The 27,712-nt window shown below is 36.5% G+C and overlaps 1 protein-coding gene across 3 annotated transcripts; it reads right to left on the bottom strand.

The window, feature by feature from the left end:
• Positions 1-68: 68 nt before the first annotated feature.
• Arglu1 (arginine and glutamate rich 1) lies at positions 69-27,307 on the bottom strand. 3 transcript variants are annotated; one of them, XM_026399266.2, is made up of 4 exons: positions 26,731-27,307; positions 19,495-19,720; positions 17,122-17,205; positions 69-2,555 (listed from the first exon to the last, which is right to left on the bottom strand). In XM_026399266.2, exons 1-4 carry the CDS (start codon positions 27,075-27,077, stop codon positions 2,391-2,393), a joined length of 822 nt encoding a protein of 273 aa, XP_026255051.1. In that variant the 5' UTR covers positions 27,078-27,307; the 3' UTR covers positions 69-2,390. The 3 variants fall into 3 exon arrangements, 2 of the variants coding, with proteins under 2 accessions (XP_026255051.1, XP_026255063.1); XM_026399278.2 differs by lacking the exon at positions 69-2,555 and having other exon boundaries at positions 17,127-17,688; XR_003301743.2 differs by lacking the exon at positions 69-2,555 and having other exon boundaries at positions 17,165-17,205; positions 17,631-19,720.
• Positions 27,308-27,712: the final 405 nt, after the last annotated feature.

Here is a 27,712-nt window from a genome sequence, read left to right as displayed (position 1 = left end):
ATAATTCTGCAAACTCCACAATATAAATGGCAATAACTACATGTTTTAAATACTGTAATAAAAAATAAACAGTCATTGGTTATTCTGTAATGCAATAAGAATTAATAACCTAAGAAAACAAATTGTGAATAAAGGCATATTTAATAAATTAGGGAACATCTGAACTAATGGATTAGGGGGAAAATTTAACTTTTATAGTATGTACACAAAGGCAAGGGAAACAAATGAAGAAAACAAATTACTACATTATTGCAGCACAGAAAAGATTGGGTGTATATTATTAACAATTACAATCTCTTTCCTGTAGCCCGGCAAAGAACAGAAGTCAAGCACAGGGACAATTTCATCTCTCATGTGAGTCTCCAACAGCAAGTAGATACGGCAATTTCATTAAGTGACTTACTGTTATTTCACACAATATGTGGCAGTAAGAAACTTAAAAAAGGATTAAAAGGCACGCATACGCTGATTTCAAATATTTTAAGTTCAGGCTACTCTCTTCAGATACAATGTTTAAAACACTAGTATAGCAAAAACAATTTTTAAATAAACATTTCCAAAAACTTGAATACACAACTTAGGAACAGTGAATCTGCATCAAAAAAAGTTACAATAAAAAAAAAGTGTAAGAATCATGAAATAATCACAGCTAATTTATATTAGAGATAAGAAAAACTTGTAGGTAACCTATTTGTTAGGGAAATAAAGTGAATGTTTGATTTTAGAATAACAGGTATCATGTTTATTGAAAGTTCTCACTACAGTTCATGCCTACTTAAAATTCTATCTTTAGAGATATTTAAGCTGATTTTATTATTCCTTACCACAATTAGACTCATTGAAGAGCTCAAAATGAAAGCAATAGCATTTTTCTTAGCATGCACACACTATAAAATAATCTACCATTTAGTCATCTCATTAACTTGTTTCCAAAATTTAAAGAATGATCAAACTGTCTTGAAAATACTGGGGAACATTTTCTCTAGTGTGACATGTTTATGCATCGCAAGTAGCATTTTTATATCCATATCCTTTTCTTGAATAAACATTTTAACACCAGTAGACTTAAACATATATAAGGATGGGGCAGATTCTAGTGTATAAGATGGAAGTCATCCATAAGATTCCACGTGCAAAACACAAAGCCGAAAGTCAAAAAGGAAAAACGAAAAATCAAAACAACAATCAAAAAACCCATCAAACACAAACCTTATATAAAAGTTTAAAGGTGTTCGTCCAAAAAATAAACATGCAAGGATGATTTGACTACTTTAGCCTTTTTGAATGTTCAAAGCTAAGTCCTTTCTGATGGCCCCCTTTTGAAAATGATCTAATATTCCATAAATTTTTAGATGCATTTTTCTTGTCTTTATTAGTATAATTTGTGGTGACAATACTTGTTTCCTAAAACAGAGGCACAGGTTTAAGGAGTTAAATCTCCTTCTAGGTGTTAAGTCTTCTTAAAGGTAATATTTGATGTCATAAGTGCTCTATCAGCATAAAGTAGGTATTTGTAAAAATAGCCATTAAACTATTTCACAAGTATATTTAATGGACATATAAACCCTATGCTAAAAATATAAATGAGGAAATATAGCATAGTTCTAAGACTTACATTGTTGACCATCAAAAAGTAAACCACCCTCTTTTTAAGACTTAACAAAACTTTAAAAAAAATTGCTTAAACATATGAATTTAAGACTTTACTTTATTCAGCAAAATCATTTATTTACACAATGGGGAATGCTGGTTTGATTTTGTCAATGAAATAAAAACAAACTGAACAGAGACAATACTGAACTGTATATATATATGTATATATATATATATTTTGTATCAGAGTTGACCAACTGTTTCCTTACCTGTATCGGGAACATCAAGAGCAACAGTATCACAAGGACACTGGTTTAACAATACACCACACAGGTCCAGTAATACCCTGGGAATTTTCCAATGCAATTACCAACTTTTTCTTTTTTTATAAAGATATAAAAAAACAAAAAGTCAGCGAAACCAGCATTATGATGTAATAAACAGAGTATAACCCTGAAGTCAGTGGGTCAGTAAAAACCTTATCAGACCATCTAGTTACAAAGTGATCTGCTCTTCTTCAGACCACAATTCAGAATCCAAAGAGGTGAAAAAATATCACTTTTTAGAAGATAGCAATGATCTGATAAGGATTTGACTTAATGGAAGTTAAGGGGGACAAAATAAAAATAAAAGGGATTGCAGAGCATAGCCCCTATTAGAACAAGCTAACTTTCCAGATTTTCCAAATTTAAAAAAAAAAAACAAAATTAAAAAAAAAAAAAAAAAAAACACTTCAACATGAAGCTACCATACAAAGTTTTTCCATGTTTCTTTGTAAAAAGTTCAGAGTTTGCAATTTAATCCTGGGTTTTTAATGAGAAGGACAGTTTTGGCCTGGACTTCCCCTTGCCCAGGATAATTTTTTGTTCTTCTTTTTGTTGACGTTGTCGTTCTTGTTCTAGTTTCATCCTTTCCTCATGAATCTTTCTTTGCTCTTCAACAATTCTCAACTGTTCTTCAGCCTGTAAATTAAAAGAAAAATCAGACCTATAAATTTCCACGCTTTTATTAATATTTTGTCTATCAAGTGACAACTGACGATCAATACAACATTCGAGAGCATGTTTCTCAAAGTATGCCTAATATCACACAGTAGATGATAAAAGAAAAAGTGATGAAATAGAACTCTTCATTATTCCTGCATTTTCTGTATTTCACATTTTATGAACAACAAAACTGTAGAAAAACACATTTTGAAAATGGAAAGAAATTTCTACAAATCATCTTTAGTGTAGATTTTCTTTTACTTATCTATGAATTATTAACCAAAACTATCAATTATAAATCAAGGCAGATTTTTGTTACCTACTGGTTACTATATTCATAATTAGAAAAGTATACAATAAATCATATGAAAAATCCCCACTGGGGCTACACTGTGTTGTTGATATGCAACCAAGAAATACTATAGACATAATTTCCTAGAGAGAAAAAAATTAGTAAACTTAGTGGACTAAAATGCTATCTAATTTCAAATGCACAGTGATTTAAGTAACTCTTGCAGTGCCTTCAACCCCTTAAATCTCAAGCAAAGAATTTTCTGTATTCTCCTACAGGTTTCCTCTCTTTAACAAGAAAATTCCGGCCACTGTCATAAGCTTCTTATTAAATCTTTCCTTCCTACCTTCCACATCCAATTCCTCAATTCTAAACCAGGCATACTATTACTCCTCTTCCCCTAAGACACTATGCAATGATTAGGGGATAATTTTGGATGTCACAAATGGAGATGATTACTTGCACCTGGGGGGTAGAAATCATGAACAATGCTAGACATCCTATAATGCAAAAGATACAATCCCACAATCAATACCAAGGGTTAACAGTGCCACCATGAGAGACTGTTTTTAACCCCTGAATTTTGGATCCATCACCAACGTGTCCTTTTTTTCCTTCTGATCTTGATTTTTTAAAAACGTTCACTGCATCCTGTGAGCTCCCTTCAATTTTCATTCAATCATTTTAAGTCTTTACTTCTATTTCCATTATTCTATTGAAACTATTTTCAAGATGGTCAATAACAATATATCCAGTGATCTTTCTCTTTATTTGAATAAATTATTTAAACATTTTAAAAATGCTCTCTCCTACATATTCTCTAATACAAAACACTAGGTTCTCCACTGGATCACCCATTTTGTCTTTACTTTCTTTTAAAAAGTAAAACATAATGTGACTAGACTAAAGGACTGTTGGCAGATAATAGCTTCTGGGATGCAAAAATGCTAAAATTTTATCTTATGGATACGCAAAACAGAAAGAAAAAAAAAGCATCTCCTAAGTATGTTAATACAAAAAGGTTTAAGACAATGCAGGGAAGACTAAAAGGCAGAAGAAAGATGGTGGAACAGATCTACTATAGTTAAGTCAGGTTAGAGAGAAATAAGCAAAGATCGGGATGAAATGAGCAAGGCCCTGGTAGCTGGGTCAGGTGGAAAATCCAAGAGAGATATAACATAATCTTTTCTCTCTCTGATCTTTTTTCTAAGCTACAATTACAGGACACAGAGTCCCAATGGTCCTTTCAAAATTCAACATGCTCAAACATAAATTTTTCTATCTGCTGTTCTAATTCTACAGATTTCTTTTGCCTCCTTCTTTCCTGAAAACAACTAGTCATTAAGTCTGCTTAATGCTTCTTTTACATTCTCTCTGGTCTGAGAGTTTATTCTTGTTTCCATTGCCAACATACAAGTTCAGGGTCACACATCTCTTGCACACCTAAAACAATATGCCTGTTTTCAGTGTGTCTTTTAATCCATCCTACAGATAATGTGACTAGACTTGCTTTTCTTTACCATTCCTCTCTTGCTCTCAAATTTCCAATGATTTTTCCACTGTCTACAGAACATAGCTAGTGTTTCTAAATCACGTTTCTATAAGCCTTAAAACTTACACTAGGATTGGGGATATAGCTCAGTTGGTAGAGTGCTTGCCTTGAAAGCACAAGATGCTGGGTTCAATCCCTTGCAACACACACACACACACACACACACACACACACACATACCAACAACAAAACCTTACACTAAAATTCTACTTGTACATTAGAATCTATTTCAAATCACTAATCTTCCTTAGATTTTCCATGACAATTACAACAAAAAATTATATTTCTATTCTTTAGCTAACTCATATGCCAATTGCTTTATTCAGTTTTAATAAATCATCACACATTTAGGATAAAAAAGTGTGTACTATTGAATAAAAGTGTGATGCATGTGTTTTAGGAAATCACTGTCAATATAAAACACCCAAGCTCATTTTTCCCTAAAAATCCAATTCTGCCCTAGAAAAGCATATTGGAACCCTGGGGAGTGAGGGTGAAAGGGCAAAAAGAAAGAACATTATAACCTCAACCTGAGATTAGAATTAGAATTACAGAGATACCATCTTTGACCCTACCAAACTGACAGAAATCCAAAAGCATGAAAGCATTTTCTATCTTAACAAAGTGCACTTTGATCCCCATCAAAATTGTACCCTTTGCAATACTGTAACCCAATGATTTCATTTTCTGGAATTTATAAGTATGCTTGCACACATGCAAAACTAATAATTTGATAAGGTTATATATTGTAACATAGTTCATAAAAGGAAAAGACTAGAAATAAATCCAAATATTTAGCAATTAAGCACTGACAATAAATAAGATATAAAAGATCTACAAAACAGAATACTGCATATGTACTTAAAAAAAAAAACTAAAAAAAGTCTCCACATTCTGAAACAGAACAAGAATATGCTATTATGGGATAAAAGCAAACTGCCAAATAGCATAGCATGCATACAGTGTATGCTACCTTCATTCAATAAATAAACATATATATTTACCTGACATGCATTTTAAAAATTCTAAACAAAAAACATAATTGAATGTTTTAGGAGATGGGAATAAGAAGTGGGCAGATCAGGGGAAAGATACAGGAACTTTATTGTATATTTTCCTTTAAAAGTCATGCGAACCATGTGACTATATAATCAAAAAGTTGACAACAAAAATTATAAAGTAAAGCAATTCCATAGAAAAATCATAGTGCACTGAAGTTACCTTTACACCACAAATAATCAAGACTCATTTTTGTTTAGGTCTACAAATATAAAAGATATAAGTACGATTGTAGAGTAGAGCTATAATTTCTCTGGGACCATGTATCTCAATAGAAGTTAATTCCCAGTGCTAATAATATAGCACCAATTAGAAGTACTTAGTAATGTAATAAAGTTTTTGTGGCTGGGTGTTGTGGCACACACGCCTATAATCCCAGTGGCTCAGGAGGCTGAGGCAGGAGGATCACAAGTTCCAAGTCAGTCTCAGCAAATTAGTGAGACCCTATCTCAAAATGACAAAATAAAAAAGGGCTGGGGATGTGGTAAGTGGTTAAGTGCCCCTGGGTTTGATCCCTAATACCCCCCCCCAAAAAAAGTGTTTTTCTGTCCATCCTTTGGTAAATTAAGTACCCTTACTAGGTCTTTTTCTAAACCCTAACCTCCCTCCAATTAACTTCTTCCTTCCTGACTGACTCAATCTAGCAGGAAACATCCATTGTTCTTCTCACCTCTTCTTTTCTTTCAGATTTATGCAGAAAAAAAGAGTGTATGCATGGGGGTAAGGAACAATACAAAGTTACAAGGATAAAGTGGTGAACATCTTGGAAGTCAAGGAGAAACTTAAGGCCTACGACAACAGAGCTATTACATTTGGACAGGTCTTCCTGGTCATTACACCCAGGACTCTGCAACCCACCCCAAAAGTGACTGGTAAGAAGGAACATACAGAAACAAAATGTACTGTTATGTTATAGGTAAGGAGCCCTTTTACCCTCCCAGTATCCTATACCTTATCTTTACTCAGAAAATCTAATGATATTATAAAAATTACTCTCATACTTCAATTGCATTGCCTGTAAATTTATTCAAGGTGTTGCCGAACAGTCCCTTTAAGTAAGGATACTGAAAACCACTCACTATGATATATACACAGATATGAAATCTTATAGAATGTTTAAAAAAAAACCCAAAGACAGAGATATTTGTTATGAAGAGTAATTATACCAAAAAAATAACACCAAAAAAATTAAAAAGTAAAAAACAGCACAATTAGGAACCATGCCACTACTAAGAAATATGAACTTTGGATGTTTTGAACCTTCCAGAAAACTGGAAATCCATATGCAACAAAATGAAACTGAATCCCTTTCTCTCGCCATGCACAAAAGTTAACTCAAAATGGATCAAGGAGCTTGATATCAAATCAGAGACTCTGCTTCTCATAGAAGAAAAAGTTGGCTCCGATCTACAGACTGAGGGGTTGGGCTCCAAATTTCTTAACAGGACACCCATAGCACAAGAGTTATAACAAGAATCAACAAATGGGACTTAAACTAAAAAGTTTTTTCTCAGCAAGAGAAACAATAAGAGAGGTAAATAGGGAGCCTACATCATGGGAACAAATTTTTACTCCTCACACTTCAGATAGAGCCCTAATATCCAGAATATACAAAGAACTCAAAAATTAAACAATAAGATAACAAATAACCCAATCAACAAATGGGCCAAGGACCTGAACAGACACTTCTCAGAGGAGGACATACAATCAATCAACAAGTACATGAAAAAATGCTCATAATCTCTAGCAGTCAGAGAAATGCAAATCAAAACCACCCTAAGATACCATCTCACTCCAGTGAGATTGGCAGCCATTATGAAGTCAAACAACAACAAGTGCTGGCGAGGATGTGGGGAAAAGGGTACACTTGTACACTGCTGTTGGGACAGCAAATTGGTGCGGCCAATTTGGAAAGCAGTATGGAGATTCCTTGGAAAGCTGGGAATGGAACCACCATTTGACCCAGCTATTCCCCTTCTTGGACTATTCCCTAAAGACCTTAAAAGAGCATGCTATAGGGACACGGCTACAACAATGTTCATAGCAGCACAATTCACAATAGCTAGACTGTGGAACCAACCTAGATGCCCTTCAATAGATGAATGGATAAAAAAAATGTGGCATTTATACACAATGGAGTATTACTCTGCACTAAAAAAATGACAAAATCATGGAATTTGCAGGGAAATGGATGGCACTAGAGCAGATTATGCTAAGTGAAGCTAGCCAATCCCTAAAAAATAAATGCCAAATGTCTTCTTTGATATAAGGAGAGCAACTAAGAACAGAACAGAGAGGAAGAGCATGAGAAGATCACCACTAAACAGGGATGAGAGGGGGGAGGGAAAGAGAGAAGGGAAATTGCATGGTAAAGAAAGGAGACCCTCATTGTTACACAAAATTACATTTAAGAGGAAATGAGGGGAAAGGGGGGAAAAAAAAACAAGAGAGAGAAATGAATTACAGTAGATGGGGTAGAGAGAGAAGCCGGGAAAGGAGGGGATGGGAAGGGAGGGCATGGGAGGGGAGGGGAGGGAAGGGGAGGGGAGGGGGGATAGCAGAGGTTAGGAAAGGCAGCAGAATACAACATACACTAGTATGGCAGTAGGTAAAAAAGTGGATGTGTAACCGATGTGAATCTGCATTATGTATATAGGGTAAAAATGGGAGTTCATAATCCGCTTGAATCAAATGTATGAAATATGATATGTCAAGAACTTTGTAATGTTTTGAACAATAAAAAAATTTTAAAACCTTCCAGAACGCAAATCCTGATCCACTCTGTTATTTGTAAATTTAATTACTTGATACATCATCTCCTCTATACATTAATGTATCTGACTTTAAATAACAAATGAATAAAAAAATTTTAAAAGAAATTACATGTTATTAGTTCTGACCTTCACAAAGCTGCATTAATAAAAAATTTTTAAAGTTTTTCATTTCTAAGGCTAAAAAATTATCATAGAAGGGTAAGACACAAGATCCTCTCCCTTCTTGTGACAATTTAATAACGATGAGGTTCTCTCCTTATGGTATACAATATTCCCCATCTATCCTTATGTGATATTATTAGCTTCTATACAAAGAGAATTCATGCCATCACATACTCCCTTCTCAATCTATTTTAATTCTTGTTACCTTTCTAATCTTAACCACCCCTCCCCCGTTTTTGTGGTTCTGGGGATTAAACCCAGGGCCTTGTGCATGAAAAGCAGGCCCTCTACCAACTGAGCTATATCCCCAACCCCTTAAACAACTTTTGAAACATCAACCTTGTTATCTCCTGAGATGCCATATTAACTAAAGATAACTGCTTCAAAAGGTAAAAAAGACTGATAATTGAGTTAGGTATGAAATATCAGGGATGAAATCCACTGCAGTAGACCTCCAAAGACAATGCTCTATGATACTGCCAACAGAAATATGGTAACTACAGAATTTCTTTTATCCTTTATGTTCCAAAGTTTCAAACAAAACCTGTATCTTCTAGATGTGGCTCTTTGAATCTTCTGCACCCTAAGATCTCTTTTCTTTGGGGTTAGAAAATTTTGTCTTTGTCATTTATTCCATTTTGTATGCTTCAGTTTTCCTTAAATGCCTGGTAATCCCTGTAGTTCTTAGGAATGATTACATCAGAGGGTCTTCCATGGTACTGACAAGCTAACTTTCTTACCCCTTTTGCTTCCTGTACATATCCCATTACTTGCCCATTTATGTTTCTAAGAACTGCTACTTTATGAATACAAGACCCCATCTTCTCACTAGCTTTCAATGGCTTATTGTTTCTAGTCTTTCAAGTCATCCTTCACAATAACATCTAGTTATATTTTAAATTGCTGTCCCCAAATACATTAATCTTTTTCTTTGGGTACCAAATATTGAATACAGGAATGCTTAACCACTGAGCCATATATCCCCAGCCCTTTTTATTTTATTTTGAGACAGGGTCTCACTAAATTGATCAAGGCCTTGCCAAACTGCCTCAGCCCCACAAACTGTTGGGATTATAGGCATGGGCCACAGCATCCAGCTACATTAAGATATTAAATGAGAGTTTAAAAAAAATCATTCTGACTGAAAACTTTCATTTCAAACTAAATTAAAATAGCTGACACATTCAGTGTCATATTTTTCTATCTCTTAAAATGTGTATATTATTAGCTCTCCTCCAAACTGTGCCATTTCAACTTAAATGTTTATTCTACTATAAAATGCCCTGTTCTCCCCCAAATGTTGTTAATCTCATATGGCTGTTACATTAAAAAAAAAATCAGCACAAACTGGAGTTTGCAAAGGAAATGTACTGTGGAGATGGTAAGTCTAATATCAGTATCCCCACAGCAAAATCAAGCTGTTGGCAGGAATACTTTTCTTTCAAAGGCTCTAGTGGAGAATCACCCCCGCTCTTTCCAGCTTCTAATAGAGACCAGGATTTCCTGAATTCCAATCATCACGGCCAATATCCTCAAATCTCTTTGTTGGTCCTCTCATCAACCTTCCCTATATGTGAGGACTTTCTTGGGAGTCTGACAACCTCCCTTCACCATGTCCTTTCTTTCTACCCCTTTCAGTCCAGAGTTGGCAGTGTTTCTACTAATAGCATTTTCAGAAACCTTGTTGTTCTTAGTTCATTTACAGCTGCTATAATACTATACCACAGACTGAATAATTTTTTTTTTTTAACATTTTTACCTTAGTTCTCGGCAGACACAACATCTTTATTGGTATATGGTGCTGAGGATCGAACCCGGGCCGCACGCATGCCAGGCGAGCGCGCTACCGCTGAGCCACATCCCCAGCGCCCCAGACTGAATAATTATAAAGAAATGGGATATATATGTTGCAGCTCCAGAGGCCAGGGAGTCCAATGAAGCATCTGATGAAGGCCTTCTTGCTCTATCATAACACAGTGAAGTTATCATGTGACCAGAGAGCATTCTCACCAAAAAGGAAAGACCAAGAGATCATTTTACAATCATCATTAATCCATTTGTGACGTGGAGTCTTCGTGGCCTTAACTTCTCTTAAAGTTCTCACCTCCCAATATTATGGCAATTAAATGTCAATATGCATTCTGGAGATATTCAAACCACAAAGTCTTCAACCCAAATCACACAGTAGACAAGAGGGACCTACACAGGTCTTTCCTAGATAATCTCATCCATTACTGGCTTTTACTGAGATGGCAAAGGGACTTAATAAATCACATGCATGGTCTCTTCAGCAACAGCAAAACTATTTCTTGCCAAACCTATGGCTTTCTTTCTAGAGCAAGTTCTACCAGTGAACATCTTTCCTATCTGGATAGACTGAGATTCCCCCAAAAACTGAGTGCTGATTCTTTTCAAACTTAGTCCATTCTTTGATCTCCTCTTGTTATTTTATTATGAACAGTAAGAAGCCAGGCTACACTTTCAACACTTAGTATTCTCCTTATAAATTCTGCCTTCTATACAATTGCAAGATATAATTCAGCTAGGTTTTCTATCACAAAAAAAAAAAGCCTTCTTTTCCCTTAGTTTCCAATAACATGTTCTTGACCAGCTTTTAGCCAAAGCACCTTTAAAGCCCATAGTTTCAAAACCAACAGTTTTTTTAAAGTAATGTATCCATTTTCCATCACATGCCTTAAAATCTTTCCAGCTTCTACCCAATTCCAAAACCACATACACATTTTTAGTTCCAAAAAACAGAAATATATGCTAGAGGCCAGAGTATGGAACTAGTATCACTAGTCTGAAATCGAAGTATCAGCAGAGGCACATTCCTTTTGGAGGCTGAGCCCCTTGCCTAACTCTTCCAGCTTCCAGTGGCTCCCAGGACTCCTTGGCTTCTGGCCACATTACACTAAACTTCAAATCTCTCTGCTTTGTCTTTACTTCAACTTCTGCTGTTTTGTATGGTAAAAATACCCTCTTCTCTCTTGAAAAGGTCACATGATGGCAGCTGAGGTTCACCAAATAATCCAGGATAAACTCCCCACCTCAAGATAATCTCTCACATCTACAAAGAATTTCTCCTATACATACACTTTTCTCAGCCAAATAAGGTAATAGTTCATAGATTTCAGGAATTAGAATATAAATGTCTTTCTTTGGAGAAGAGGACCTTTTTCAACATACTACACAAACATTAAAAAGTTTTTGCTCACATTTTTTTCTTAGAATTCCTTACAGAGCTCTCTCTTAATCATAAAGTGAACTATTTATTTTACACTTAAAAACATGGATATACACTTTCAAACATCTCTCAAATGGGTGTTCAAAGTGACATAGCACAAGGAAGGGTGAAGGAGAAAACTAACTCAATATTAAAGATACCTATAAATCAAGAACTTATAATTTTCACATATTATAAAATTTCAAAGATACCCGTCTAGTCAAAATTAACCTGTCCTTCTTCTAATCAGCAAGTTATTTATAATTTAATCAAATCTGCCAGTCTGATTCTTAGTTTAGGTATTCACATGTAGATTAATTAAACCCCAGGTCCCACACATTCCTTTTTTACTACCACCTCCACCAGGGTAACAAGTTGAGGTTTGTTTTTCCTACTAACACAATCTCCTGCAAGAACATTATTCCACAGCAATATCTAACACCTTTTAAAAAGTCTGCTGCTTCTCTTTCCAAGAGAGAAAAATTGATATACATTTCTGAATACTTGGGGTTATACTCAGGCATGTCACAAAAACAAAACCTCTGGAGACTTCAAAAAATTTTAAGTGCTACTTAAAATAATAATAATAATAAACCTTTACTGTATTAGCAATGACTCTTCCAATATTTGAAGAAAGCTGTGCATTGCCAAAGTAAAACCAAGTCACATTTAGATGAATTATTTGATTTAATGAAACAAGTTATGTGTATCAGTTGAAATTTTATTTTTTATGGATAGACAAAGCAAATATCTTGACAGACAATTTGAAACTAAAATGAATAAAAAAAAACTACCCTTGACTAGAGCACTTAATATTGATCTTCATATATAAATTGATAAGCTTAACACATTACTGTCATCCCTGGGTCCAGTTTTTTTTTTATCAGAGGGTCTACTGAAAAGCTAATCAAGTGTGGCTTGTTAACTGTTTTCCTAATTTTGTGTGATCATGAAAGTGATATAGATTACTTGTAGAATATGCAGAAACTGAAAACTACTGAGATGCACTCTAGCATATATATTTCTGTGTCTTAAAATGTACAAATATACTTTTTTCAAAATAGTAGTATATTATAGATGTAAGTTTCCTATTTGGCTATTTCCTATTTCCCCTGCATCAAATATTTTTTGATTACAGAATAATTCACTGATTATAATTTTGCTAATAACCTGGACTGTTTTACTATTTTAAATAATCTGGGGAAAATTTTATTTTTGTGTAACTTTATTTTATAAATTATAATTGATTTTATACGTCAGTTTATTTTTAGGAACCATTTTCACATTCTTAGAAGAATTTGGTATTTACTAATTTACTGTTAAGTAATTTGGGGAATTGTATTTCCATCTAAATTCCCAAAATAATTACATAAAGGACACTCCTTACACTATATCCTTACCAACACAGGATACTGCCACAGCTTTTCCAAAAGCTTTTCCATTTTGGGACTTGCTATTACAGAAAAACAAAAAGAGAGGGGCATTCCTTTGCTTCCCTATTTTCTGAAACTTTTGTAGCTTTTTATTGTACTTGTATAAATAATCTCTTTAATGTTTGTCAATTATTGTGAGCTGTAATTAGAAATTTGGCCTTCTCTTCCCATTTGTAAAATATAACTGCTATTATGTCTTCACTGTTACGATGTTTCTAAAAAAACTCCTCCCCCCCTCCCAGAGTATTTTCTTATCCAACTGTCTTTAATCTGCTTTCAAAATCTTAACATTGCTTTAACATACTTACTTTTCCCCCAGTATCCCAAGAGATTCCATTTCACCTGCTCTTGTATTTGTCCTATTATTTCTGCTCAAAAGGCCTTTGCCCTGCTTCATTTCCTCACTGCCTCCTACTTCCAATTTAATCTATCCAGGCTGAGCACAAGGGGTACCTTTTCTAGAAAGGTTTCTCAAGCCTCCCACCATGACAAGTAGATCAATCATCTCACATCACTGACACCACCTACCAAATATTTCCATATTAATTTAGTTAACTTTTCTTGGAGTTGGCCTTGTCTCTGCAATAAATACATTAAATTACTTAAAGGAAATGAATTCCTTGTCAACTTTAAAACCAAAATGCTTCTCAAAAACAATTTTAGTAAATAGCTCCTGAGGCCACAACTGCTTTCCCCTCATTTTCTTACGGCCAGAATGCTTCCTATCTTTTTGCTTTACATAGCACACAGAACAACAAACCGTCCACACTTTTTGTGTACTCATGAAGTCACAAAACAATCGCAAATGCTGGTTTGATCAGATGAACTGCCACTGCTAATATACTGAGGAAATTCCCCTATGGTATCTGTAACATGCTATTACATCTCCTTCCTTTCACAAACACCAGGTTATTTTAATGGGATTCTCAATGAATTTTGCATTATATTTCCTAAAAAAAAAAAAAAAAAAAAAAATGTATAAAGATTAAAGCACAGTGCTTTTTCCCTTGAGGAAGGAAAAGTCCAATGAAAATGAAAGAAATCTCCATGTGTTCTATGCCACTATCTATACAGCAATAATTTTATACAAAGTACATCCTACTTTCCCTGCCAACATGACTACCAATAGAAATTTAAAAAAACAAACAAACAAAAAAACTGCTACAACATCAACAGCTTCCTATGCTTGTAACTTACCACAGCAAGCATGTGTTAAGTATATCTGAATTCTTACCAACTTTTCTAAAATTCAAACCTCTTTCCCCCATGGTATCTTTTCACTGCATTTTAGTGAAAAAAAAAGTCATCAGAATAATAACACTCCCTACAGTTGACCAGCTCAAACATAAATCTATGCCCTCTAGAACAGTCCCGGTGCTAAGTGGCCTGCAGCCCAATAGTCTGCAAATTAATCAGATCACAAATAGAAACCAAGAGTAAGTATTTTAGAGGACTTTCATCTTTCTAGTAATTCTCCGAACTGTATTTTTTAAAAGTAGAAGTCTCAAATGAGATTAAAAACACAGAACTAGCCATCTATTACCACTTGAAAAGTACTCCTCTACAATACAGTTACCAATCTGTTCCCAGTAATAATAAACAAAAGTTCATATTTTTATGGTTCATATGAGTAAACAAGAAGAGCTGCTGAAGGGACAAAAGAGGCCAAGATGTCCCTAACCACCCCAGGGTCAGGAGGGATCAAGATCTTGGCATATCAGACTTAGGTGAGGAATTTCCATGCCATCCACAAACCAAACCAACCACAGCTATCCCATCTCTTCAGCATATCTTACGAGGAATTCTAGTTTCAACTGCTTGGTTACTTTGCTTCAATTTTCTAAAGATCAATCATATTTTTCTTCTCTTTTAGAAGGCTCCACATAGCCCTCTTGTAATCCTAGCTGCTCAGGAGGCTGAGGCAGGAGGATTTTGAGTTCAAAGACAGCCTCAGCAACTTAGCAAGGCACTAAGCAACTCTGTCTCAAAATCTGAAGAAATAAAAAGGGGCAGAATGTGTCTCAGTGATTGAGTTGTCGTGAGTTCAATCCCTGATACAAAAAAAACAAAATAAAACTCAAACTCCCTCTTACTTCCTCATGTGTACAGAGATTCTCTCCTTAAATGGAATCAGTAAAGAAGCATTATCACATATTATTTGTAAGAATGATAAATTCTATGATTTATCATACATCTCATATTCATATCTTTTTCTTCTACCTAAGCAGATTTCAAAGTATTTCACTGGGAAAGTAGGATTAAGGCTTTCTAATAGAGATTTCATTATGGCCTTCAAAATAAACAAGACAGTGCTAATTGTCAAGATGCTAAGTCACCTAGCTTATTTCCAGTATCATCTTTATCTGGGGCACTCTATTTTTTTTTAAAGTTATGCTTTTGAAACAACTGTCCCATATTAACTTTTCAGACCCTTGTGAACTATAGGATAATAAAGTTCTCCTTCACCCTAAGTAGGCTCCATTATCAATTAGACTCTTCTTGAGATCTTTTATTGTGAACTCATCAACATAAAGATTATTTTTTAATAAAAATAAGCCAGGAACAGTGGCACATTCCTACAATCCTAGCTACTCAGGAGAAATGCAAGTTTAAGGCCAGCCTGAGCAACTTAGAAGGACCCTATGGCATAACTTTAAAAAAGTATGGGGTGTAACTCAGTGTCTGAGTGCCCCAGGGCACACACAAAAAAAGGGGAACTGAAGCTTACAGACTAGCCATGCCTCCCCACCTCCAGTCAACAATATGACTCAGCAACAAATATCATTGTTTGGGCCCTATTATTCTCAATACATTTCTAACTTAACAATCTTTTCTATATTTCTCCCCAAAGCCAAGAGTTCCTCCTGGGTCCTATCTTTACTCCTGGGCATTAAATGACCACCACTAATCACCTCCCTCTACCATCTTAGGTAAATGTCCTTCAATCTATCTATCTTCAAAGTATATTCTTACTTTGAAGTAGTCTTCCTGTATATATCACCTTCATGGTGGATAAAAGTCTTTCCTCAAAGTACCTATTTCCCTTTGTGTGTTTTGGAATACTCATATCCAATTCTAGCTTTCTTCTTCCTCAGACTGAGGCTACTTCAAAATCTTTATTCAACTTCAAAAATGTTGGTAAACATTAAAAAAAAAAAAAAACTTGGAAGGAAAATAGAAGTGATATAGTTTCTTCCTTTTAAAACATTTACTCAATGGGATGCTGACTCATAATGGTTATGGGGGGCAGAGGCATGGGAGGAATGGAGGAGTTTTAGATAGGGCAAAGGGGAGGAAGGAAAAATGAGGGGGCTAGGGGGTAGGAATGATGGTGAAATGAGTTAGACATTATTACCCTAAGTACATGTATGAAGACATGAATGGTGTGAAAATACTTTGTGTACAATCAGTAACTTGAAAAATTGTGCTCTATAAGTGTAATACGGAATGAATTGTATTCTGCCATCATGTATAACAAATTAGAATAATATATTTTAAAAACTTGCTTAATGTTTTTTACATTGGTTTCTTTACTGCAATTTAAAATTGCTCTTTACTACCTTTATAGGTCTCATTATCATAATTACTTAAGTCTCTGTGGTTAGATTATAAATTAGGAATAGGAAAAAAGAAAAAAAAAGAATTTTAATTATCTTCATGTACTTGCTCAAATATATACTCTATTCTGCCTCGTAGCCCAAAACAAAATGCTAAACATCAGTTGGTTTAAACAACTCCAAGATTTTGGTGTTAGTGTTTTTAGGCATAGAAGAAATGTGAATGGGCTTAGGATGGAAAAAAACTGGGGAGGGGTGAAAGTAGAACTTCTCCATGAAACCTGTTTTAAACCCCTGAAAATTTTGGAATCTTCTCCAGACTAAGAATCTAGTCAACTATTCACACTCCTGCTTTAAAGCATTAGAGTAGCTCTGAGCGTCCCCAGCAAATAAGTCAAATTATAAAGCATAAAATCATTCCACAAAATTTGTTAAAAAGAAAAGGCAAATGCAAAATACTTCTCACAAGTGCTTTATTTAAACTTACCAGTTTGGCTTGTGCTTCTGCAATTTTTCGGTTATTCTCTTCTAGTATTCGCTCTAGCTCCTCACGTTTTGCACGTTCTTCCTCCTAAAGGGGAGGACATGTTAAGATATTAGAAAAATAAAATGTTTATTTTTATTGATAAATATTTACTAATCTTCCTCTGAACTTTTTTGATCTGACTTACTGGGTAGCTTTATAGCTACCTTCTGTCTGACAAATGATAAACTGTGCAGCCACTAAAATTGGTTTCTAGCACTAAATTTAAATCATCCCTCCCAGTCCAAACAGCAACCGACTAAACCCTCCCTAATGATAGTTTCCTGGCAATTATTACTAATATTTTAATATCACACAAATCAACAAGGACAACTACAAACTGGATAGTATTTACCAAATTAAAAAATAATATATAAAATATAAATAAAGTGAATATTTGTCTCACCAATTATGTATACCTACGTATTCTTTACCTATACTCCTTTAATCAGCATTAAAAGTTGAATATTTACTGTCTTGTCCAGTGTCCTGCAGAGTGTGCTCCTCGGCTGCCATACGCGCCAGCTTCCTCTTTAAAATGATTTGTACTGTTAGCTTGGCAATACCTGCATCAGCAGCTCAACCATTTATAAAGAAACAACATACAAGGAAGGCTGAGCTGAGGAATGCAGATGTTTATGGTAAGAAGGAACAAAAAAATGTAATTCATCATTCCTAAGGCAAACAATTAATAAGAAAAATACATTTACTGTTAGTGAAAAATACAAATGGTAATCCATACTTCATGGAACTAAGGGCTTCTTCCATGGGGAAAATGGACTTAACATTCAGATGTTGACAATTTCTAAAGGCAGCTTATATTGTCATCTACAGTCTGAACTGAAATTCAGGAATCCAGGGGATGCATGGTTAGGAAATAAAATTCTGCAATTTATTTTTGCTTGGAGAATTTAATGAAATTTTATAATGCAAACTATATGAAGACTGCTTGATGATTTGGGCAGTGTTCAGATCACAGCATACATATTCAAATGATTTTAATATTTGAAAAGACTGTCAGAGGGTTGTGTCCGTGTAAAAAAAAAATTGTTAATATGAAACAAAAAGCAAATGAAGAGAAAAAAATCTTTACTATGATTAATAACTCGCTACAAGATAGCACAATTACTCCAAAAATATCATTATTAAAAGCACTGGTATCATTGCAAATTTCGTACGTTCAATTTTATAGTCTGTGAAATCCAGTATAAATATAGACATGTATATCTAAAGACAGGACAAGAGAAAAACGCATGTTATAAGCTAAGCTTACTGGAAAGCAAAGAGATTTGATACTACATCAACTTGTCCACAACCATGCCCACATGAAAAATAACAATGAGCCATATTTTAAGTCAAATATTTCAGTTCAAGAAAATATGACTACAGGATTTCCTACATCACACCAATGGGATTCATGTTTGTTAACACAAACTATTTTGATGGGTGACACTCAGTGCTGTGAAGTAATTAACCCTGAGTGTCCCAGTGTCTTTCACCAAGTTTAGGATCCTGGAGTAATCAGTGCAAACAAGCCATAAAGCTTCAGTAGCAAATTACTGTCTCACAGAAAGACATTTTCAACTTCTGCTCCAGCTGCTGATAAAACAAATCATGTGTTTAGCTTGACTCCAGACAAGGACAACCTGTTCCTTCATAACTCTCTAGAGAAAAAAAGGAGTTGTTAGTAGATACTAAAAAAGTGGATGAATATTCTGGACATTTTTCCTAAAAAGATTCCTTGAAACACATTAGGAAAATGGAGGGCCTTATGATCAGAATGCTAGAATTAGTCCATTGTGCTGAAGCAGGATTTGGGGGAGGGGGAGGAATAAAAGAAGGGAAAAAGAAGAGTGAGAAAACCTATTTATCAAAAGCAGGTGCTGTCACTCAATGTTAGGCCCTGCTCTTTTTAATCTGACTGAAGGCAAAAAGCCTCTCACAGTCTAGGTAGTAGAGTGATAAACAGAAAAGAATATACAACCACAGGTGGCTTTTTAACCTTTTCCCTTTACCACTTCCTGTCTCCCCCCACCCGCCCAAAAGAATGTAAGTCCTGCAGCCATGGCAAAAGTTTCAAACACTTCTCAAATATATAAGCCAGTTCCATTAAATCAAAAAGTATCCTTGAATAAGTTTTATGAAAGTAACTTTTAAGTATCAGTCAGCACTTCTGAATATGCTAAAAAATTAACTTTCTCGCAGCAATGTAAGTTTAGATGAGAAAGGAATTAGATAGTCTGTATTCCATCTCTTTCTGAACTGAGCAGGAGGCACAACCGGACACTGAAAGTTTTGCCATGGACTGTCTCTACTTTCCAAACGACCGAGCGTTACCTCTCTAGCTTTTTGTGCTGCAAGCTCAGCTTGTCTCTGTCGCTCGAGTTCTTCGAGCAACTGCTTTTCCATGATGCGCTTGGCTTCCTCCACCCTTCGGAGTACTTCTCGCTCAATTTCATCCTTCCTTTTCTCTAATTCTTCTTCTACCCTTTTTGCCACCAATTCTTCCACTCTTCGTGCTGTTTCTTCCTCGATGAGTTTTTCTTCTATTTCCTGTTGTCGACTATGAAACAAAGTGGAAAAAAAATTATTTTGATATTTTAAAAACACTAATTTTAAGCCTCAATCACATCAGCTTGATTTTACACATTTAATGACTTTACAATTCATTTCATGTCACATATGGGGAAATGTTAAATATATTAAGGTGTTAAGACATATACTTCTGTTATTAAGTTTATAATAAGAGGATAAGCTGTTAAAAATATATGTATTTGCTCATTTGCCAACCAACTCAACAGAACAGCTGAGCTACAGAAAAGCAAGAGAATCTATTACGCGGGGAATTCAGAGTGGCTCAATTCATTTGTCCCTTCTCCTTAAGCAAAGACAGAACAAACAGACTTTTAAAGAGATTTGACTGAAGTTAACAGAACTGTGAACCTTCCACTCAAAGTATAGATCACTGAATTTCTCAACTTTTCTCTACTGTGCCTTTTCTTCCAAAAATTTCACTAATCTTCAAGGAAAAGCTCCTCCAGTAATAGGAAAAGTAGAAAGATGAAAATATAAAGTTCAATGAAGCATGATATTTTTGTTTTAGTTAAATTCCATTCTATTATAAACCAGCTTGTTTATTCAAAATAAAATCTGTGCTGAAAATACTAACATTTATCAAGGTATTATCATGGAAGTCTTATAAAATTTATACCAATGCTTGCCTCTAGTCACATGCATCTAGTCTAAATTGAATATTAGTATTAAGAAAAACATAAAAGATCAAATAAAAATTTAACAGACTAAGAATATATTAAAATTAATTCTGGTTTCTTTTTAACATGGCTACTAGAACACTATAAATTGCCTATTTTGCTCATATATTACTAGTGAATAGCATACTGAGGCAATATTTGTGCTTAACTAATGAATTCAGAGGCTCTTGGAGTACTCTATCTACATCCTAAGAGAACAATTTATTAATGCTTCAACTTTCTCGCAATCCAAATTAAATAAAACCTGCAACTTTTATATCTTTTGGTGACTCATTTGACATACCTATGTATGAAACAGTCATTCAATTCATAAATTTAGTAAAGACTCTAGTTTCAATGTGACCTTTAAATACCTCAATCCACTCCAACTTAATTCTATTCTTGGGAGTGATTCAATTCCCACCCAACAGGTTTTCATTCTCAACTTCTGTCACTTATTTAGTGACACCACACTAATACTAAAACTGTCTTCAACATTTTGCTTCACTTCAGTTTCGTCATTTCTCTCCTCCATCAAAAAAATAGGAGGTACTAGAGAAAGTTTCTTTTCCTTTAAGGTCCTAGATATTTGCAGAACCCATACTGAGGACTCCATTTCATAAACATCTCCTAAATTTTAAAAAAAAGGATATGAAAGCCTAGGAATAACTATGCTTCTCTCCTTTTCCTTAACTTCCCATCAAATACAGGATTGTGGTAATCACAATAAGCCTTTTTATATACAGCAGTTCAATAAGAGCATGTACTTTCTGTGACACCACCTAATAGGAACTGCCAAGACCATTGAAAGAATTAGTAATTTCAATTCAATGGAAAATTAAATGACAATTTTAATATAAAACGTTGTCTCTATTTCATCCAAAGGGAAGGAAAGAAATAACAAAAAATAAAACAAGTAAGGCTGACAACTGCTGAATCTGGGTATGGGTTTATAAGGATAACAATTCTACTTTTTATATGCCAACTTTTCATTAGTTTTATAAATGCACACACACATTTGCTAATTGATTAATATGTAATTATTAAATGTAGAGGCCTAAAAAGAAACTTGATATTTAAAATTTCAATACAATGCAATTCTTAATTATCAATGTTAAGTAGAACTCAGTACTGACTATTTATCGTAAGACTTTCAATTAAACTTTCTATACAAAGTGGAAAGGAAGGAAAACAGTATAAGGCTTTAAATTAGCTCAAGAGTAGAAAAGTTCCCAACTTAGGAATATAGATAAAATTGGAAAAGACCTTATACTTACATATTCAGGGTTTTTCTCAGGAAGTTATGCCATCCCTAAGCACTAACACAATGGCTAACTGGGCCACATTTCCATTCACTTGATCATTAAGGACAAAATGAGCCAGAGGACAGAAGGTGAGTTTCTCTATTGCTAAGTCAAGTCTAAGTACAGCTCAATGGTTTTATAGCCCAAAGGGGAGGGCAAATGGAAAGTCCCAAGCTCAACTGAAACAGTGGAGGGTGTGAAACATCCTCCTGCAGTCTCACAAAGCTGCTTTATCTCCCTTTGCTCCTGGAGGAACTACAGAGTATTCCACCATGAGTGCAGTAAGCCTTACTGATAGGTCTCTAAGTGAAGACCAGCAAGGTCTGGGCATCACAGCAGAACTGTTCCTCTAGGAGTATTACAAGAATATAACTTTTGTTGGTATTCTTGGTAAGATTAAATATGCTATTTTGGAATTCGGGGAAAAAAATTTAAATCAATTTTTTGAACCAGTATTAAAAATTAAGGTTTAGAGTTCAATACCACTTTATCTCCTCCTGTACACATACAGGCACATATACAATTGAATTATGCATAAATTCATCTTCATTTATGGCAAATTTATCACCATAATCAATAAGACCACTGTTAAGCTAACTCCCATAAGAGGCAATGGAACTTTCTTGAAGATCAAAACACTAGTTACTGGTGTCTTTAAAAAGACACGATATCTAATAGCCAGTCCATAAAACATTTGCTATAGGAGTTGTCAACATATATTATTTTCTCTAATCTATTCCTTATACTTCTCTGATCAATCCATTTCCTTGCCAAAAATATGTGCTAATGAAAGGTTAAATCAAAATCTTCAAGTTTTTCAATGGAAATGTTATTATTACCTAGACCCTGCTTCTTCTATGTGTTCTGGTATTTTAAATACACTAGTCACAATCAACTTTAAAATGGTACAAAACAGCAAGGGCGCAACATTTCACAACTGTCAAATGAGATTATAACTTGGCACAGAGCAAATGCCACTATTGTTTTAAGATGTCTTTAAAATGTATGAACTCAATCCTAGGGGCTTATTTCCAGGAACTGGTTAAAAATTATTAGCCAATAGCAGTTAATAGGTCCAAATCACTATTCTAAAAGCTCAGTATAGCATGTCACCACTTAAATCTCAGATATGTTCCTACAATATATGTATTATTGACTGAAGTTAATAAGTTAAATTTCTGTACTCAGGCTTAATGGGTGCTGCTAAATTGTGAATATGAACCTTGGTAGACTTCAAAGCTAAGGAACTTAAGCACTTTACTATCCTGTACAGTCTCTCCAGAATAAATGTGAGAGGAAAAGATATGAAGTAACTACCAAAACAACTAGCCACAAATACCAGCTAGGTCTTTAAGCTCTCTTATTGTCTCAAAGCACCAACCTCCAAGAATGCACTGTTCCACATACCAAGTTTGCTTTCACAATGAGCTCTTCAAGTACTGTCTGAAAATCACAGAAACCCTAGTTCAACAGTAGAATATTCAAGTTTTGGCACATCAGACCATTAACATTTTCCTGATTTGCTACAAGACATTTTCAACTGTCTATTTATTTTAGCAATTAATACAACACATATATAGCATCTCTAAAAAAAAAAAAAGTTAAAAAATGGTAATACCAGTCTACTGGAGGGGTAAGAGCAATTCATGAATGGATGGGAGACAAAGACATGATAACCTTCTGAATCTAATTTTGAATCATGTGAATTAGCTATTCAAAGTGAGGAAATAACTTAAAGGCCTACCTTTTACTGCATTAAGATTATAACTCACAAGAACACTTTTTAAACTCAGCAGGCTTTAAGAGTATATAAGTTATGTTAAATAACACTGAGACCCATTATATGCCAAACACCATCTAGATAATTTAGATATACCTACAATTTTCATAATAGGACAGGTATCTCCATTTCACAGACAAAAAAAAAACAATCTCAGAGATGATTTGTTTAAGGTCTTAAAAGTTTAAGAAGCAAAGCAATCTCATCTCCTCTGGGACTACAGAATTCCTAATTGGTTAAACTCAGCAAATGGATCTTATTTTACTGTTTCCATCTAATCTGAGAATTCTTGAACACACAAGATACTCTGCATTGTTCTAGTATCTGCTCTGCTTTCAACTTGAGCTTTTCATTCAGTCCCTTGAACCAACTGCTTTTCTCTCCTTATACTCTGCCTTGGTCATTTCATAAACTCTCAGGATTTTAATGATACAAGTAAAGCCCCTTTCCTTAGGCTTCAGTCCCTCATTATTAATTTAAGCAAGTTCAGAATACCTAAAACTATGGCCCACAGTGAAGTGCCAAATGGAAACTCCTGCTTTTCCCTCTTCCTTAACCACTGTTCAGCAAGTTTCTGGATAAATTACAATAGCCACACTATAAATAAAAGCCAATAATATTCTTTTCTTTAGGTCTGAGATCCAATTTTATATCCCATCTGTTTCTTAAATTGGTCCTTCTTTTCCTTTCTAGTAACTGTCTGTACTATTCTTTCCTCAGTTTACTGTATCCTCCTTCCTCGTAACTTGTTTCCATCTTATAGAACTATTCATGATCTGTTTAGAATGGGGGGGGGGTGGCGTGCCATTTGCCTCCTCAAAACCTTTCCTGTTTCTAGAATGAAACCAAATTTCTTAATATGGCATATAAGAACCCTTCCTTAATTTCCAGCCTGTTTACATCTTCAGTCACTGTATCACTGTAGTACTTAAAGAACTTCTTGTTGTAGCCAAAAATATCTGGTCCACTCTAAGACCACTGCCTTCCAAGCTCCTTATTGTGACAGGGGTGGTGAAGGAGGCTTTCTCCTTTGGTCCACATATACTCTATACCCAGCATGACAGTTTTTCCTCCTATACCCTTAATTCATTCTTTAGGACAAAGGTTTTTACCCACCAGGATGCTTCCTTTATACAGTTGTATCAATTACCTGTCCTTGAATTAGCCATCAAAATCTTAGAAGAGACCAATCACCTTTATATTAATATTGCCTAGCACAGTGCCTGGCACTTACTAAAGCCATAGTAAATACTAACTGAATGAACTAACAAACAGGGATTTGTAGACAACTATTTGCTCCTGTTTCCAAAGCTCTAACACCTGTCTTTCCAGACTTTTCTTTGCATTATTTCTAAGGCATTTGGCCACATTAAGTAAAGTCTATAGAGTACACAGGAATTTAGGGTTCAAGTGGCTACTGGTCCTACCTCTTTCCCCTCGTAGACATGAATGGCAGTTTCTCTCTCTCAACCTAGAACCATATACCAATTCTATTTCCTATCATCTCATTCCCTGGATCTCTTCTCTGCTGTCCACATGTAGCTTTCTAAATGTTTCTAATTATTCTTTATATATCAAATTTCCTTTCATTTTTCCTTTAAGTTTTAACTTCCTAGTGAAAGGCAAGTAGTTATTTCACATGGAAAAATTATCAGTGATATCTTAGGTAATTTCTCATATATCCTGTTGATATCCTGTTGAGAGCTTTATCTTTATAGCTAAGGATCTTTTCCAGATCCAAAAGCTGGATTCTACATGTTTTCACATGCATCATCAACAGCTCCAAGTATAGCAGAAGTGGAACAACTGCATAAGCTTTAAAGAAATGTAGACAGCAAATTAGCAAACTTTCTCTCTAGTATTATTTATGATATATTTCCATACCTCCTAATAACTTTGCTTTTAGAAACAAGGTGTGCTGGAAAGTCTACATCATACAAACCTAACTGCAGAAAACATGATATATTTCCATACCTCCTAATAACTTTGCTTTTAGAAACAAGGTGTGCTAGAAAGTCTACATTATACAAACCTAACTGCAGAAAACTGTAAAACCCCTAGACAATTATGTATACATAAAATCCTTGCAGGAAGATTTTCCGTACATAAAAATTCTGTATGTGAGCAAGGCAAAAATAAAAACAAATACTCAGACGTATTCTAAACAAGTATACTACAAGGGGGAAAAAGAGAACTACACATAACTCATTGGAGTATATGAAGGAATAGACTTTGTATAGAATGATGGTTACATAGGTGAAATCAAATATCAAAGTCGACATACACTAAGGTATGCATTTTGATTTTTATTTGTTAAAAAAAAAAAAAAGGGATAAAAGACCAGAGGGGGATATAAAGCAAAGGCCACACCTTTAAACACACTAAGCCAAAAATGTGGGGTTTTTCTTTGTTTTTTGATGAACCACTTAAAGTGTCTTAAACCCTGTCCTCAATCTAAGCTTCAATAAAAAGATGCTTCTGGCAAGCTGCAATTTATATGCCACGGGTTAATTCCTTTCCATACCCTTCGCAAGCGGACCTGCAAAAGCTGACCATCCGCACCTTTAGGCTAACCGAATCCCCGCCTTACCCGCCAGCGCAGCGCCCAGACCTCTTTCTGAACTCCACCCCTACTTCCGGGACTCTCCACTCCGCGCGCCAAAATCGCTTTCTCCCCTCTAGCACCACGATTTTACATCCCAGCCACCTCGTGGATCTTTCCACTTAAGGGTTTCAAACCACGTGTGCCCCCAGGCGGGTGCTTGCACCCTTCCTGCATTTCTCCCAGCCCCGCGCCCCCACTCTTCGTGCCTACCCACCCCGCAGCGCCCCCACTCTCCGCGCCCACGAAGCCCGCAACCCCCAGTCTCCCGGTTTACCCACCCGACAGCGCCCCCACTCTCTGCGCCTACCCACCCCGCAGCGCCCCCACTCTCCCCATCTACCAACCCGCAGCCCCCTCTCTCCCCGTCTGCCTGTCCCGCAGCCCGCTCTCTCCCGGTCTTCACACCTCGCAGCGCCCACCGCTCTCCCCGTCTACCCACCCCGCAGCCCCCACTCTCCCCGTCTGCCCACCCCGCAGCGGCCCCCACCTTCCCGGTCCGCCCACCCCGCAGCCCCCTCCCCGCCGTCTGCCCAGCGCAAGACCCCACTCTCGGCCCGCGCCCCCACTCCGGGCCGGCACCCCCACTCCCGGCCCGCACCCCCACTGTCCGGCCCTTCCCCCCGCGGCACTCACATTTTTCGCTGCCTCTCGAACTCGGCTTTCTTCTCCTCCTCCTCCCGCTTCTGCTTCTCGTCCAGGCTGCTGCGCTTGCTCACCGTGCGCCCGAAGATGTCGATGCGGTCGGGCGGGGACGAGGCGCGCTCCCGGTCCCGCTCGCGCCGGGACACGGCCGTATTGGTGGAGCGCGAGCGGGACCGCGACTCCCGCCGCCGGTTCCGTTTACTTTCCCGGGACTTGGAACGCTTGCGCACGCGCTCCTTGTCCCGCGACCGCGACCGCGACCGGCTGCGCTTCTTGTTGTGCTTGCTGCTCTTGGTGTGCTTGGAGCGGGACGAGCTCCGGCTCCGGGACCGGCCCATCCTTCCGGGCGCCGCTCTGACTAACCGCTGGCCTCGGGCCCCGCACGCGCCTGGCTCCCCTCGCCTCCGCTTCGGACGCGGGCAGACCGTCCTGTGGAGGCCGGAGGAACGACGGCTGTCCACTCGCCGACTTTCTTCCTCTCCTCGAGGTCTACAGTCGCCACGAAGGCCGCCTCCAACGAGAAGGCCGCAACGCAAGGAGTCTCTAAGATGGCAGCTGCGGCTGCACCGGCCGCCTTTCCCACAATGCCCTGCGCGAAACGTGCCGAAGCGTGAGCCCCGCCGCCTGACGATTGTGGCCGAGGACTGGCGGGCGTTTCCGAGTGCACTCGGCCCTTTTCGCCACTCGTGGCGGAAGCCTACGAACTCAAGGCCAGAGCCTGCCGCCTTTGCGTCAGTGTACTTTTCCTAGTAAAATGCCACGCAAGGTAGAATGGATCAACGTTTTAATACGATCTAAGCCACGCTTTGACAGGAGTTGATTGATTGGATTATTTTCTAGGAGCAGATCACCTTTGGCAGATCACTCTATTGTATAGAGTGACCTTTGGCAGATCACTCCACTCTTGCTGCTTGTTTCCTTGTTTGCAAAATGCACTTTGACACACTTTCTGACCTGGTTCTGAAGCTTACAG

This window comes from Urocitellus parryii, chromosome 2 (genome assembly GCF_045843805.1).
Source record: "Urocitellus parryii isolate mUroPar1 chromosome 2, mUroPar1.hap1, whole genome shotgun sequence".
Classification (NCBI taxonomy): Eukaryota; Metazoa; Chordata; class Mammalia; order Rodentia; family Sciuridae; genus Urocitellus; species Urocitellus parryii.
Note: the sequence above shows the minus strand (reverse complement) of the source record. Positions and strands in the feature narration are given on the sequence as shown.